This window comes from Mytilus edulis, chromosome 1 (assembly GCF_963676685.1).
Source record: "Mytilus edulis chromosome 1, xbMytEdul2.2, whole genome shotgun sequence".
NCBI lineage: Eukaryota > Metazoa > Mollusca > Bivalvia > Mytilida > Mytilidae > Mytilus > Mytilus edulis.
The window spans coordinates 46,236,805-46,252,579 of NC_092344.1; the positions used below are offsets into that span (position 1 = coordinate 46,236,805).

Below are 15,775 nucleotides of genomic sequence, written 5' to 3' on the forward strand. Positions count from 1 at the left end.
TTTTTTTGTCGGTTAATATTTATTCTAGGGATTTGAAAAGATTTTTAATGGCACATTCTTGTTCAAATAATCTTCTTTAAATAATACAAGTATACATTTTCTATATATATGCATATACACATGTTATATCCTTACAATACAATGATAATTCTTTCAAATTTCCAATTATAAATATTTCAGCTTTATCAAAGTTGAATACCATTCAAGTTCCAAAATCCAAACTCATATTTCTTTTAATCTTTCCTTAATACTAATTTTTAGAATGTGCAAATACTTTGTCTTTAACACAACTTATGGGAATGCTTGGTTATAAGTAGAGCAAGAGCTATTCAATTAAAATGGATGCAGGATTGTAGAGAGAGATTTCCAAAATCATGAAGCAACCCTTACTCTTTCTTTGAATAATTTGCATACTACCATATATAACCTATAACCAATATCAGACCTATATCCCCTCCTCTCAACTCTTCTCCACATATTCATTTTAATGGTATAGCTCTAATATACATCATCAATTTTTTTATAATAAAGACAATAATGACAATTAAGTACAGCACATTCCATTAGGTCTAAAAATATCACAGTTTATAAGTTGATAATTACGACTTTATATAAGTATGTATGACAATGCCATTGCAAAAAAAATAAAACATATTTTTCCTAATTAAGCAAAAAACACTTTTTCAAATTAAGCTGGATACTGTACCATGTAACTTTTTTTAATGAAAAAAATTGTTTCAAGAATTGTAAAGTTTAATTTATTTTTCTCGCTCACTTCATCAAATTTTTGAAAAATTATACAAAAAAAACCTCATTAACATCTGGTTAAATTCTAAAGAAAAGTCAAACTTATATCACCCTTAAAAATAGTCTGTCAAATGAGTTATTTAAATATAAACTTTGGTGGTCTAGGTGAAGATGGAGTTATTCCTACTTCCAAAATACTATAATCTTGCAGAAACCATAAGAGGAAATTTTTGAACACATTAACTCTGAATATTGAAATTTGAATTGAAGACCCTATATTCTTGCTAAATGAAAAAGAAACTCTGTCATAGTATGAGACAGATTATCCAGAAGTCATCCTATATGCTGTTGATTTCGCAAAAAAAAATACAATAAATAAAGAGCTGCTGAATCAACACCTGTTATGTTTTGTGCTGGTAGAGTTCCCTTCAGTGGATACCAAAAAATACAACAATAAATAGACAACCAGAGCAACATCAACAGATACAATCTTAAAAATGAGTTTTAGTTTAGGCAAGAGAGAAAGAGTATATCTTGTTTTCATTATAATCTACATTTATATATAGATTGCAATTTAGTCACATGGCACAAGCTAAGTTTATGAGGTTCAAAATATGAAAAGGATTTTATATGCCTTTTCATATAAAATTTACAAATATTCATATTTGTCATAGAAATTTTTTCTAGTTGATATGACATTAATAGAATGTGTATTATACACATGTACAATGCAAACACAAAAATACAGTTTCTGTACATTTTACACCTTGTTCAATACAAATCTAAATATTAGATCAATATTGAAAACTATCACAAATAATATGATGTCATGTCATTGAGCATGTTGTCATATAGAGTGTCCCACGTCTTATTCCAACCCTCCCAAGATATGTGCAATAAATAAATAAATAATACCAATTCATTTGCTATGACAAAGATGGAGAGTTCGACACTTGATGTTGTTGAATGTTATCGTGTTGCTGGGAATCGTTGGTACTAGTAATGTAAAATGTCTGTGTCGAATGCTGCTGACCCGGTACACGAAGACCTGTCAGTGGGAATGTCAAGGACACTGGCTGCATGGACAGTTCCCCCGTAGCACCAGACTTGGCAATATTCAATGGCTTAAGAGCAAGCTGTGTGGTGAAGATCTGTCCACCACAGACCTGCTGACTGTTTGATGAGGCTATGACAGCGTTAGTGAGAATGCCATGCTGAGGATGGATTGACTTGGGTTTATGATGCACCACACCTTGTGGTCTTGGGTTGGATTTGTCTGAAATTAGAACACAATCAAATCACTAAAGGCAACAACAAAAGTATAACTAAAACAATTAACCTACCAAATGAGAGTTGATTTTTATATGTCAAATTATCTAATCAGTTTACAGATTGGTACATAAATTTCTCGAATTCTTAACCCAAATATGCAGACAAGTACAGCTACAACATTAATAGTAAAAAAATGTGTTCAGGTTTAGAGTTGTCAATAACATCCGTTGATTACTTATTTAGTTAAAAAGTTATCATATGAAGTAAACATTCTGTAAAAAGTTGTTTTTTTAAATCATTATCTTGTAACCAAACATATTTTTTGGAGAAATACATACAATATGCTATTCATGTTGTTTGGGCATTAGTTTTCTATGTAACAGTATGTAGTGTTTTTTTCTCTCCCTTATTTGATTTTGCAATGGCATTGTCAGTTTCTTCAACATATGAGTTTTGAATGTACTCTTTGAGCCATTTTGCCTCTTTTGTAAATAATTTCAAAATTTTTAACAAACATTTCACAGGGTAAAAATATTTGAAACTGCATCAGTTCAAATCCTTGTGTGATGTTATCATGTCACACTTGTGATTCTTCCGGCTGGAGTCAAAATCTCCCACTTTTCAGACCTCATCCGTCCCTCGCGTTAAAATTTGAAATCTTCCGCTTTTTAAAAATGTCAACCTCTAAAAAAATCCAGTAGAAATTTTTGTTTACAATCACATTACTGAATTTCGGTGTTTCAAGCACAAATTTTGTGCTCCTCCAAGTACTGAGTAAAGTTTTATGACATGAGAGCCCTGATGTGCCATGATTTATGACCTGAGAGCCCTGATGTGGAGTACATTCTGTAACATGTTTTTTTGGCATCTCAGTATCCAATCCAAACAAATCATTGAAACTAAAATTAAGCAAGCAAAATTTTAAATTTTCATTTTCACCTTCAACATATGATGAACTAAGCATGAATTTGGCCTGACCATAAATTATTTTATTTTCAAACCAATAACATATATTTGTTTCCTTTCTTTTATGCTAGCATAACACATTTTAGCAGTGACAGAGTCTAGGCAACGTGGCATACCTGTAGATGATAAAACACCATTTGGGACCGATGTTAATGTTACATGACTGCTTACAGCTCCCTGAAATTAAATATGTTATCTTAGTTAGGTTTATTCAATAAGATGTAAGATATGAAGAAGAAAATGACAATGTCTGAATATCAATGAATATATATCAACACAAATGTATTTCATAACCAGTATTACATCATTTAAATACCAATTCCTGATATGGCAAGGAATAGTTTGTTCCAAAACAATTATTTTTCTAATATTCTTCATGCTATTTTTTACATTATTACACAGCAACTAATATATTGTATTACAACTGCTTATTCCAAATTATTGTTTTGAAAAATGTGTAACTTATTTTGACAGGGTAACTTTACAGCAGTTACAACAACTGATATGTTACAGAAAAATTAGTGCTGAAGAAGTCCCGCTAGTCATGCATACGGTTCATTATTTTTTTTATTTTTGTGGATTGAAATAAACTTATATTTTCTTGGATACTTTTTTTTACAGTTTTGGAAAAGTCTACATACAACCTTATTGAAAATTTGTAAATCCAAGTTTTATATATTTGATATTTTACATATAGTTAGAAAATGCTAAAAAAAAGGCAAAGAATGTTTGCTAACTACGTGACTTATAAGTATACTTACTGGTTTAAGTGTATGTGAAGCTAACATTGGTGTGGTCTGAGGTTGTGAGACATTGCTTGCTATTGAAACTACTGAACTGTTCGACATGGGCGCAAAGGTAACTGGGGCCAGAACTGTTGATCCTGGGACACCACCACCATCTACAAAGAACTGAGTCACTGGTATTAAATTACTCTTTTGCAAATTTTTGAACTGCTCAAGGTTCATGATCTTGTTTTTATTGACAATGTTGTGTTGTTGCAACATTTTATCGTCAATCGTCTGTGGGGCGGCAGTGAGATTAAGATATTGACCATTCACTATTGATCCATCTAATCCCGTGAGGACAAGTCCGATATCCTTAAACAACTGATTGTTCTTTGGTTGTTTGGAATTGTTCAAATGACTTAGAGTTGTACTTGAAAGATTCACATTGGGTATTGCAATTAAGGGCGTGTTGGTCTGACTATTGATTGTGATATTTCCCATAAAAGTGGGAGCACTAACTGTGTGCATCGTTGAATTGGAGGATACAGTTTGAACACTGTTTGGTAGTGATGCTGCAGAAGTTAATATCCCGCTGCTGCTGCGTTTACGTTTGGCACTATTTCCAATGGCATTAATAATAGCACTATTTGTTGCATGTCCAGGGCTTCTTGAACCGGAGTTATCCTTTTGTTTATTATGTTTGCTACCACTGGATGACCTTGACTTGTGTTTAGCACTAGAATTGTCTGTAGTATTTAATACTGTGTTAAAATGCTGCACTTGTGGGAACCCGGAAGCATCTACCGGTAATGTTGTTTGAAAATCATAGGGATCCTTGGCATTCATGGAACCCTGAGTATCCTTAGGTAGATTTGATTCAACACATCTTTTCCTGTAACATTAAATTGTTAAACTGTTAGACAAAACAGATGGGTTTTTTTTTTAATATCTTTTATTATATTTCTAATGATGAGCATAGTAACATGTACATGTAGCAAAATTTAATAAATTCCTTTCATTTTGACTTCAGTCCTGAAAACATTTATCCTGTCTAATTGTCTAAAAAATTAAAGGATAATGGATTAAAAATAATTTTTTTTCTGATTCATTACATTTTTGTAAATAATATTTTTTTAGTTGACTCTGCATGCTTAAGTCATTGTTTCTATAATTTTACTCCATTGTTTAAAATAAACAGCTGTGTCATGTTTGCTGTGTTTGTTACTTACTTGGAAGGAGGAGGATTGAGATGTTTCTCCAGAGCACTAAGAAATGCAACACGGAACATGTCTGTCCTTCTACTGAATGAGTAACACCTTTTCCCTCCATTATTACTATGAGATCTAGCACCAAATGTACACATCTAAAAATAAATAGCAGAACATATAGAACAAACACAAAGAAGAATGTATCTTTAAGTTTAAAAATACCTAGATGTAGTTGTTCAAAGTCACCATTTTTATTTTCATCATGAGTCATAGAAAAAGAAAGCTCAAATGAGAAAATTTAAAAATAAAATTCATTCGGTGTGGAAAAACAAGCGCATAAAACTCATTTATAACTTCTGTAAATTCAGATATTATTGCTAGGTTAACACTGACTTGGTAATTTTAGCAACAATAAGAACTAGCATTCTGATATTTGATGCACATATCTGCAGATAAGTAGCATTTCATTAAATCATTAATCTTGCATTTATGTCCTTTCTTCAAAAATGGCAATAATGATTTTAAATGAATGCATTCAATAATTTCTGAATTTTAAGTAAACAATGTTAATCAGGGGCCACCACACCAGGCGAAGTGAGCGACAAAGTCGCTCTAGGTCTCCCCACTTCGCTCTAGAGAAGCTCCAGGGAGAAGTTTATGTCGCCCTCAATTTTCAGTAAAATTCCCCAATGTCGCCACATGATTTTTGAGAAATTCTCATTTCAAACGTAAACGACCGATAGGGATAGAAATACAAAGCATGTTTTCCCCAAATTCAGAACTGATTTCTCCGCGATAGTATCATACTGCAACATAAAAATTGCTTGCCCGGGTGTACTATAAGCAAGAAAAAAGAAAAATCTTGATTTTGTTATGATTGTTTATTGTCCGCCATCTTTGTTATTGAAAATTGTAGATGGTGCCATTTCATCTTTTCAACTCTCATCATTTACCTAATCCATATTGATATGCACTATTAATTTTGATTTTCTTATATTTACTGACAATATGTGATGCCCCATAAAAAATTTCAGATTTCTTTTCAAAAACAGAATATTATCAACTGTATTTTTACTACGTACATAGTTTAGTACACTGCCGGGAACCAGCACAACGATTATAAACTACAAAATGCAGTCGGTTTTTCGTTCAGGATTTTGTTTTACAAACTGATACATGTGCTTTCTTTCAGCTAAATGTCCTTTAAACAGTATTTCAATGAATATCTGCTCATTAATTTGATTAGGAACGGCAATATTTACTTCCAAAGTCGTATATTTGTGAAAATATAAAGTAAGAATTTTTGACGCGGATCTCACCGTATTTGTTTATGATTTACAAGTACCTATTCAATTCCGGTTATGAAAAATACGACTTTTCCGATGTTACTTTTTGTGATTTAGTCATATTTAACACTCGTGAAGTCTTTTAGAATCAATTACATACATTTCTAACGGCAACTTGATTTTGGAAATCGGCATTTCCATGAAAATACCACAAACGTGTGCGATTACATGTACACGATTTGAAGTTAACAGTTTTACTTTACGTTTTCAACACATGTCAAACAATTTTCTCTCTGAATTCTTATTAAAATATTATTTTAAAAACAAATACATTTTCGAATCATGATCTTAGCTATGAAAGACAGTGAAACCGTATTTTAACTATCTTAATTGATTATTATTTTTGTTTTAAAAGGTTCTTGGACTTGGTTTAATTTAAAAATCTTTGAAATGCGGCATAATTTGATCCATGTCAAATCTTCAATTCATTCAGACCTACCAGAATAAACAAAGCTCTTATGCCATTAACTTATGGTCCTTATGTCATGATACTTTTTGACAATTTTCATAGGTACACATGTAAATAAAAAAGTATTTCTGACTACAAGCATGGCAAGACAAGGACTTACAAAATGTACTTCCTTAGCAATTGTCATGCAAAAATGATTGGAAAAGTAACAAAAAGGTATAGATTCTTAGAAAATTTTACTCATAAAAAGTATAAACGCGATCAGTCGATTTTCCCTGAAGTCTCCCTGTTGGTCCTTCACTTCTCCCTGAAGTCCTTCACTTCTCCCTGAAGTCTCCCTGTTGGGTCTTCACTTCTCCCTGTTTGGCTGCCAGGGAGAAGTGACTTCTCCCTATAATTTTAAAGTGTGGTGACCCCTGGTTAATGGTATGGTAATACTCACAGCAGCAGGTCTTGGATGATAGGGTAGATACATACTCTCCTGAGCATCATCTTCCTCTACTCTATCAGGGAAATCTGGAGGTTTCAAATCATCTCGTGGACTTGGAGTGGAAAATGAATGTAAACTAGACAAACTTGATCTGAAATGAATTATATATAAACTTGTATTATGACTCTTTTGTAAGACAACAGATTATGAGAAATAACGTAAAACTCAGTCAGTTAAAAGAAGGAGTTAAACATCACAATGTGCTCTGCCATCTTGATATAAACAAAGTAAGAGAACTTACTTGTGACTATCACTTTCTTTTTGACATGAAACTGAGCTGGAGACAACATTACTATATTTGTGATTTGAAAGATGATTTTTTTTCTAAAAGGTCAAAAGGAGAAACATACATTTTAATGCAAATTTTCAAACTATTTGTCACTCTTTTTTTTTGTTTTTGTCAAAAAGTCTCATCATGAATAATAAAAATTTTACAGCACAAGATCCTTGTATACATAAGGCTATTAAAGGACCATTATATTTACTTACCTATGAGAATGTAAACTGTTTGGTTTTACTGGCTTGAAAATGGCAATATGCGAGTCCATATGTCCAGAAGTATTCTCCTTTTCTACCTTCATCTGATTGTGTTTAATGGGTAAATCTGGGACTGTTGGGGTTCCAGCTTGCAATGCTGTTGGTACAGGCAGACCTAAAGCAGCAGCTTGTTTCATTTCTTCTTTCTGTTTCAGCAACAGTTCTTTAGCAGCTCGATGCTCCTTTAGTAAGTCATCAAAAGGTTTTCTTCTTCCAGCAACTTGTCTTCTCTTTGAAATAGCATGAGTCTGAAAGCAGAAGTGTCAATATACATGATATAGAATTAAATGCGGTTTTTTTTAAATTTTGTACATTAAGCAAGGAATATTCACATTTTGCTAATGTGCTTCTTTCTAAAAAAATATTATCATCACATAAATTTTCAAAAAGAATTCAAATCTTATATCAGTCTGAAGTCTAAATTCAGATATTGTGTTTGTTATGTTTTGTTCGTTTTTTTTGGTGATAAATTAAAATCTTTCGTAAACAAAATTTTCTTAGCTCTCCCCTAGGTGCAAGTTTAAATTAAATAATGTAAAACAATACAGATTTATCTGAAATAATGCTCAGTACATCTTCCCAATTCTCTTTCCATTACAACTTACATGACTGAACAATTATTGCCTAGAAAATAAACCTTTTGTGAGAATCCATTGGTGTTTTTGTCAGGGTATTTAAATTCTTGAAAGGTGAACTACCTCATTGAAAAATTAAGCAGCTGCTTTTTCTGTTAAATTCCTTCAATGGGAACCTTAAATTTCAGCATGAAAAACTATGAGTTTATAACTTGCTTTTGAAAAGCAAGCCATATTTTCAGACCTGTTCAATATCATGAATGCAGAGTTATGTACCTTGCAAGTGAGTGACCTTGTACAGGGTTTACTATCTTCTCCATTCACACCACAGTGTTTATTTGGATCATATTCTCGATCTACAAAAATAAAAAATAAACTTTCATAAATATGTTATTCAACTAGACTGAAACTTACTTTCAGTTCACTACAAAAGATGCTTTTAATTAATTGTTTTTGGTGTCACTTTTTTTTATTAACATATAAAGATGTTGAATGTGTGTATTACACAATAAAAGCGCTCTTCCTTTGTTTATTTGTGGTTTTTCTTTTCTGTGCATGACCTGATTTTGTGTCATTGATGGATACTCTATATACTTTGTTTTTCTCTTTGAAAAAATCTTTTTATTTTGTTTGACTTTTTACACAAACATGATGAAAATGAGTATCCCACTGACATTGAATCTACAACAAAAGGTAATAGATTATTTTTACCTTTACATGGTATACATTTATCAGACTTGATAGTTGATCGTGGGTACTTTTTCTTGCTGCTGCCACTCGTACTTCCAATACTGGTATTACTGCTAGTAGCACTGCTGTTTAAACTGTGACCACTATAACTGTTTAAACTTGTACTACTGTAACTATTAAGACTTGTATTACTAAAACTATTAAGACTAGTTACACTGCGACTGTTCATGTTGATCGGCTTTCTATCACTTAATAAGTGACTTTTCAAACTTGAATTTTCAACAGGCATTTTAGTCCTATTGCCAACATTTGCAGTACTAATACTATGTAATTTTGTATCACTTAAGCTAGACAAGGTCTGTCCCTTCAAAAGGGCAGCCCTCTGAAAATCATTTTTCAAGCAAGTATCACTAACACTATAAAGACTAGATGAATATCCCTCATCAGAACTTCGATCTTCTATTTTCACTGGATTTAGATCTAGATCTTTGACCAGTTCTCTTTCATAGTCATGATCGTCATCATCAGCCTCCAAGTTCTGAAGATTCTTTATATCAAGATCAGTTTTACATGGCTTCGCAAAGCTCATATTACTGAAATTAATTGTTGCTGACACTTGAGGTGCCATATGAGTAGTTGTCATGGTCGTCGTAACACATGTGGTTGTGGCCGTTGTTAATGTTGGTGTTGCTATAGAAACAGAGGGAGTCGTATTTGTTAAGAACAATACATGTGTAGTTGACTTTGGAGGAGATATTGGTCTTGAAGTAAAAGTTGACTTGAAATTTGGAGGCACAGTTTTTGTTTTCGTTGTGACAGTCGTTATTGCAGTTAACAGTGGGGGATTTAGATTTTCAGTTTTGACTTTAGCAGATAACTCTGCTTTGAGAGGAGGTGGAGTTGGTGTTTTTCTCATTTTTTGTTCACTAACTGAATTCCCATTAGTTAATGGTGATACAGCTTTAGCCACCTGAGATGGTGTCACTTTTTTAACATCCATTTTGTTCACATTCATTCTTTCTACTTTAACTACTGGCATTGTATGATTGCGTTTGCTCTTTTCTGGGCCTTTGAGTCTTGCATTAAGTTCAGCTCCCAATTTCCTTGCATTACTTATAGATGGAGGTATTTCTTTCATACTGGCTTTGGTTGGAACAGACAATCCTTTTTTCACCGAGCCAGACTTCGCTGGTGAGGCCTTTAGTGAGCAATTTGGTTGTAAAGTCTTTGCTTTTGTCAGTCCTGGCATTGCACTGGATTCACAATGTCTGTTACCTGAACAATTAAATATAACACTTATAATCATAACTTAATGTTAAAATATATGAAGCATCAGATGTAAACAAATGAAATATGCAAACTTTCCAAGGCCATTTATGTGACTAATAATGCACTGTACAAAAGAAATAATCTAAGTTTTAGTTAGTGGAATATATTTTGCAGATCTATCATTTGAATACCTTAGAAAAACTTTAATATATATGGACCATAATTTGGTATTGGGACCATTTCCGATAACGATAGAAAAGTGATAAAATATTGTATTTTGGTGAGAGAAGTTGTTGCTCCACCATCAAATGCTATTATTTCTATTAAAATAAAGGTGCTTTCTACTCTCCCCTAGAGAGAACTTGAAATAAACAAATGTTTCAGTTTATCCAGCCGCTTTACTGTGTCGTTTCTTAGCGTTATTTTCGCTTCCGAAGTGTGTAACGCTGGTAAATTTAAAGATAATCATCGCCTGCAAAATCGTAACTTTTGCTTTCAAATAATAAAGAACATCTACCAATAAGAATAGTCAGAAGAAAATGCCGAGAACTATAAGTATTTCTGTAGCAGATGTAAGAACACTAGCGTTACTTTGGTTTCCGATTTCGTAACGCAAATTTTAGATGGTGTAATCTGCTTTGTTGTAAAAGAATTCTTTACAACAATATGCAAATATGAACTCTCGGGAGATGTTCAAACAGGTAAATCAGAGATGATTTACATTCTAGTTTTGTTCTTAGTAATAATTAAGTTAGAAAATGAGGTAATATTCTGTAGACTTGTTTCATATTGTTTAAAAAAGGAAAATACAATTTTCAAAGAGATCACGCCGGGGGTCTATTATTTTTCCAATGTGCATAATGTTACATACGATTTTGAGGGAAAATAAATGCCCAATGACTTGACAAAATCGACTTCAGATTTGACGGATGTTAAAACACACTGTTTCCGGATAACAATGAAAAAGGGTACTTGGAAAATTCGATCGACATTACGTTTCTTATCATTGTGCCGATGCTCGTTGAATTGATTTTGCTTCAGCAGTAAATATTACTGGATATTTTAGGTGAATAAAGATAATTTAATAAAATATACATGTTAATATACCGTTACACATGGAATGTACAAAGTTGGTATCTTTGTCACAATTTATAATTTTTTTTTTTAATCATGTTCTGCAAACACTTTTCAGAAATGCAATAAACTTGTCAAATTAGAAGTAAACTTTTTAACCATGCATGACTTGAAAGGAAGTACTTTATTGATTTTATCCCACTAAAGTAGGTTAAAATGTGGAAACCATGTAGATGGTGTACAGGTCACAAATATCACATGGTGCCTATTTTAAAGATTTTAATTTTTAATTCCAAGTTAAAAGTTTTTTTCTTTACTGGATTTAAAGAATTTTACATTGCCAATGATTTGGAATAAATTGTATATAACTGGAATTTCAAAACCAAATATAAATACATTTTTTTGGCTAAAACATCAAGATACAACGATTATGGTATCCTGTATCAATAAAGAAAATAAGGAAATTTCTGAATAAATTGTACTAATTGTTTTCAAAACAAGCACATATTTAGGAGTTTTATAATACTGTTACATTTAAGATGGATTTTAAGAAAAAAGTATACTGTTCAGATTATTTTAAGCAGATTTTGCAATAAAATAAAACTAAAAAAATGCTTTCGGTTTCTTATGGTTTCCTGTCGTGTTTAAAAAAAACTTTAATTTAACATTGAGAATAAATTTTAAATATTAACATGAAGCAAGTAACACCAGTAATGGTGTTCATTTATGTCTTTTGAAATATATTGTGCAAAATAAAGAAAATAAAGATTGGTTTCCTGTTTAGTTTCCTGTCACGTAAACGTTGAATCAAAATGTATAATTATTTCTCGAAAAACTCAATTGTTCCATTAATACTATTCTAACACCAACACAACCCACAGAATAAAAGTTAAAGTTTTAGAACTTATAAATAAGGACACAAAAAGAAACCAATGGCTGAATACCAAATTATGGTCCATATAGAAAAGCACTCAATAGTAAAAGTTTTTGTGATTTGATTTTTGGTGTTTTATTGCCACTTTAAAGCACCACATTTAGGCTATTTTGTGGAGGCTAGTTTTTATTGGTGGAGGAAGCTGGAGTGCCAGAGAAAACCACTGACCTTTGATAGGAAAACTGATAATCCTAGTCAATTAAGATTTTTTTGTGAAGCTGGCCTTAGATTGGTTTTAAGAAAGAATATAATACTGTTCTAAAAAATAAGTAAATGGGTAATGTGTCCATGGGACACAGATGATGCCCCCGCTAGCATAAAACATTATAAACAAAGAGGGACACAACTGCAGACCTGTAAAAGTGACGCTACCCAAATTTTACCTTCATCTGTCTTTTGTGGCAACAGACAGTGTTTTAAGTTTTATAAATTTGATTGAGGCAAACTTAGGTTAGAGAATGGAAACAAACGTTTCAGCAATTTTTCCATTTGGAGCATAACTCTAAAATGGTTAAAGTGACCCAACCAAAATACAAACTTGATCTGTGTTTTGTGGTAATGAGCATTGTTTAAAAGTTTCATAACATTTGGTTTAGACAATAAAGTTAGAGAACGGAAACGAAAAAATGCAGCAATTTTCCATTTGTAAAAGGACATAATTTAGAAAGGTCAAAGTGACGCCACCAAATTTCAAACTTGACCTGTGTTTTGTGGTAATAAGCATTGTGTATAAGTTTCATAACATTTGGTTTAGGCGAACTAAAGTTAGAAAATGAAAACCCATTTTGGAATGTTCGTACGGACATACAGACAGACAAGGGTAAAACTTAAGGCGGGGGCATTAAAAATTTAAATCCTCTGGCTTTCAATATCAAAGTTTATAGGAATGAACAACAATTCTTGATTTTCAATATGGACACTTTTTAATGTCTAGTTTACATGTAAATACTAAATTTTGTATTCTTAATTGCATCCTTAAACTTGTTTCTGTTGAAAAATTCAGTCAAACCTAGGGTTGCAAGGTATTATCTGTAATGAGCCAAAGTATTTTCTGACATTATTTTCATAATTTATGTTCATTGGCATCATATTGAAAACTGGGCCTAAAATCAAACATCAAAGTACATGCTTAGATTCAGCATATCAAAGAACCCCTAAATTAAATTTTTGTTGAAATCAAACAAAGTTTAATTTTGGACCCCGATTTGGACCAACTTGAAAACTGGGCCAATAATCAAAAATCTTAGTACATGTTTAGATTCAGCATATCAAAGAACCCCAAGGATTCAATTTTTGTTAAAATCAAACTTAGTTTAATTTTGGACCCTTAGGACCTTAATGTAGACCAATTTGAAAACGGGACCAAAAATTAAGAATCTACATACACAGTTAGATTCGGCATATCAAAGAACCCCAATTATTCAATTTTTAATGAAATCAAACAAAGTTTAATTTTGGATCCTTTGGGCCCATTATTCCTAAAGTGTTGGGACCAAAACTCTAAAAAAAATGCCTACCTTCCTTTTATGGTCATTAACCTTGTGTTTAAATTTCATTGATTTCTATTTACTTATACTAAAGTTATGGTGCGAAAACCAAGAAAAATGCTTATTTGGGCCCCTTTTTCCTAAACTGTTGGGACCTCAACTCCCAAAATCAATCCCAACCTTTCTTTTGTGTTCATAAACCTTGCGTTTAAATTTTATTGATTTCTATTTACTTATACTTAAGTTATAGTGCGAAAACCAAGAATAATGCTTTTTTTGGCCCCTTTTTGGCCCCTAATTCCTAAACTGATGGGACCAAAACTCCCAAAATCAATCCCAACCTTCCTTTTGAGGTCATAAACCTCGTGTCAAAATTTCATACATTTCTATTTACTTGAACTAAAGTTATAGTGCGAAAACCAAGAAAATGCTTATTTGGGCCCCTTTTGGCCCCCAATTCCTAAACTGTTGGGACCAAAACTCCCAAAATCAATCCCAACCTTCCTTTCATGGTCATAAACCTTGTGTTTAAATTTCATAGATTTCTATTTACTTATACTAAAGTTATAGTGCGAAAACCAAATGTCTTCGGACGAAGAAGACGCCAACATGATGCCAATATACGACGAAATTTTTTTCAATTTTTGCGGTAGTATAAAAACATAATGCTTATAAATGGGACATAAAAAAATAAGGTCAAGGGCAATGGACATATGACATACAGAACATTTGAAACAATTGTATACATTTAAGAAAGTTTCAGGTCTGCTACCTCTTTATATATATAGCTTTGTAAGATAGTTTCAGAGTTGTTACAAAGTAATCATTTCTATAGCTTGCATACTGTGAATTTTATATCAGGCAAGACAAAACCGATCTGCAGATTTTTCTTTAAAATTTTTATGCATTTCGTACATACATGTAAGTTGAAAGAAGATTTTGACCATGATGTTTAATGTATTTTTTTTTATTGTACTCTACATGCTCTGGTTAAGGTGAATAAGCATGTCAAGTTTCATGCTTGAACTCTCTAAATTGAAAATCGTAAAGATTCATTACTGATTTATTGGTTATTTTGCTTGATGCTTGGAATCATCTAAATGACATGTATTGTGATGGTGGTCTTGAAAGGCTCAAAGGTTAACCAGTCAATCAACTTTTAATAACCAATTGATATGATGGTGATCTTTACTTACGTAGATGTATGTTAAGCGCTTGTGGCTTTAATACTTTATTACACTTCTCGCACTGGACAAGAAAAAACTCATCTTGAGAAGGACACACTCCAAACAATGCACTATCTGTTAGAAAGAAAACAAAACTATATTACTTTATAACTTTATAATTACATTAGATGTATGTTTCATTATAATATTTTATTCTGATTGGCTAACTGCACATCACGTGTTATTCCGTAAGCAGTTGCATTGCTCAATACATCTTTTCACTCATGATAACACGTGCTCCAACAATAAAGTGCACAGGTGAATTAAATAATAAAATATATAAAATTTGTGTTTTCATGATCATAGCTAAAAAATGTAATTATAAGTATTGAATGCTTCTTTTTGTAACATTATAGGGTTGTAAAAGCGTTGACCGTGCGTACATTTTTAGAATGAAGCGCTTCTGCGCTTCATACAAAATGTACTTCGGTCAACGCTTTTACACCCCAATAAATTTACAAAAAGAAGCATTCAATTCTTAAATACAATGTACTGGACGGATAAAAATTGTCTTGTAGTTTACACACTCCATTAACCAAACAATGCACTATCTGTAAGAAAGAAGAAAAACTATATTACTTTATAACTTTATACAATGCACTGGACAGATAAAAATTGTCTTGTAGTTTACACACTCCATTGACCAAACAATGCACTATCTGTTAGAAAGAAAACAAAACTATATTACTTAATAACTTTATACAATGCACTGGACAGATAAAAAATTTCTTGTAGTTTACACTCCATTGACCAAACAATGCACTATCTGTAAGAAAGAAGAGGATAAGATATTCCATTGACCAAACAATGCACTCTG

General features: G+C 32.1%; 1 protein-coding gene across 1 annotated transcript in view; it reads right to left on the bottom strand.

Moving 5' to 3' along the window:
• Positions 1-15,775, bottom strand: part of LOC139483402 (serine-rich adhesin for platelets-like) — a 17,699-nt gene continuing 1,924 nt past the window's right edge. The window contains exons 3-11 of the mRNA XM_071267424.1: positions 14,929-15,033; positions 8,990-10,243; positions 8,555-8,634; positions 7,656-7,951; positions 7,119-7,257; positions 4,943-5,076; positions 3,747-4,605; positions 3,102-3,162; positions 1-2,023 (exon numbers count right to left, since the gene is read on the bottom strand). Of these exons, the coding sequence (XP_071123525.1) occupies positions 1,674-2,023; positions 3,102-3,162; positions 3,747-4,605; positions 4,943-5,076; positions 7,119-7,257; positions 7,656-7,951; positions 8,555-8,634; positions 8,990-10,243; positions 14,929-15,033 (3,278 nt within the window). The 3' untranslated portion in view covers positions 1-1,673. The remainder of the gene's footprint in view (positions 2,024-3,101; positions 3,163-3,746; positions 4,606-4,942; positions 5,077-7,118; positions 7,258-7,655; positions 7,952-8,554; positions 8,635-8,989; positions 10,244-14,928; positions 15,034-15,775) is intronic.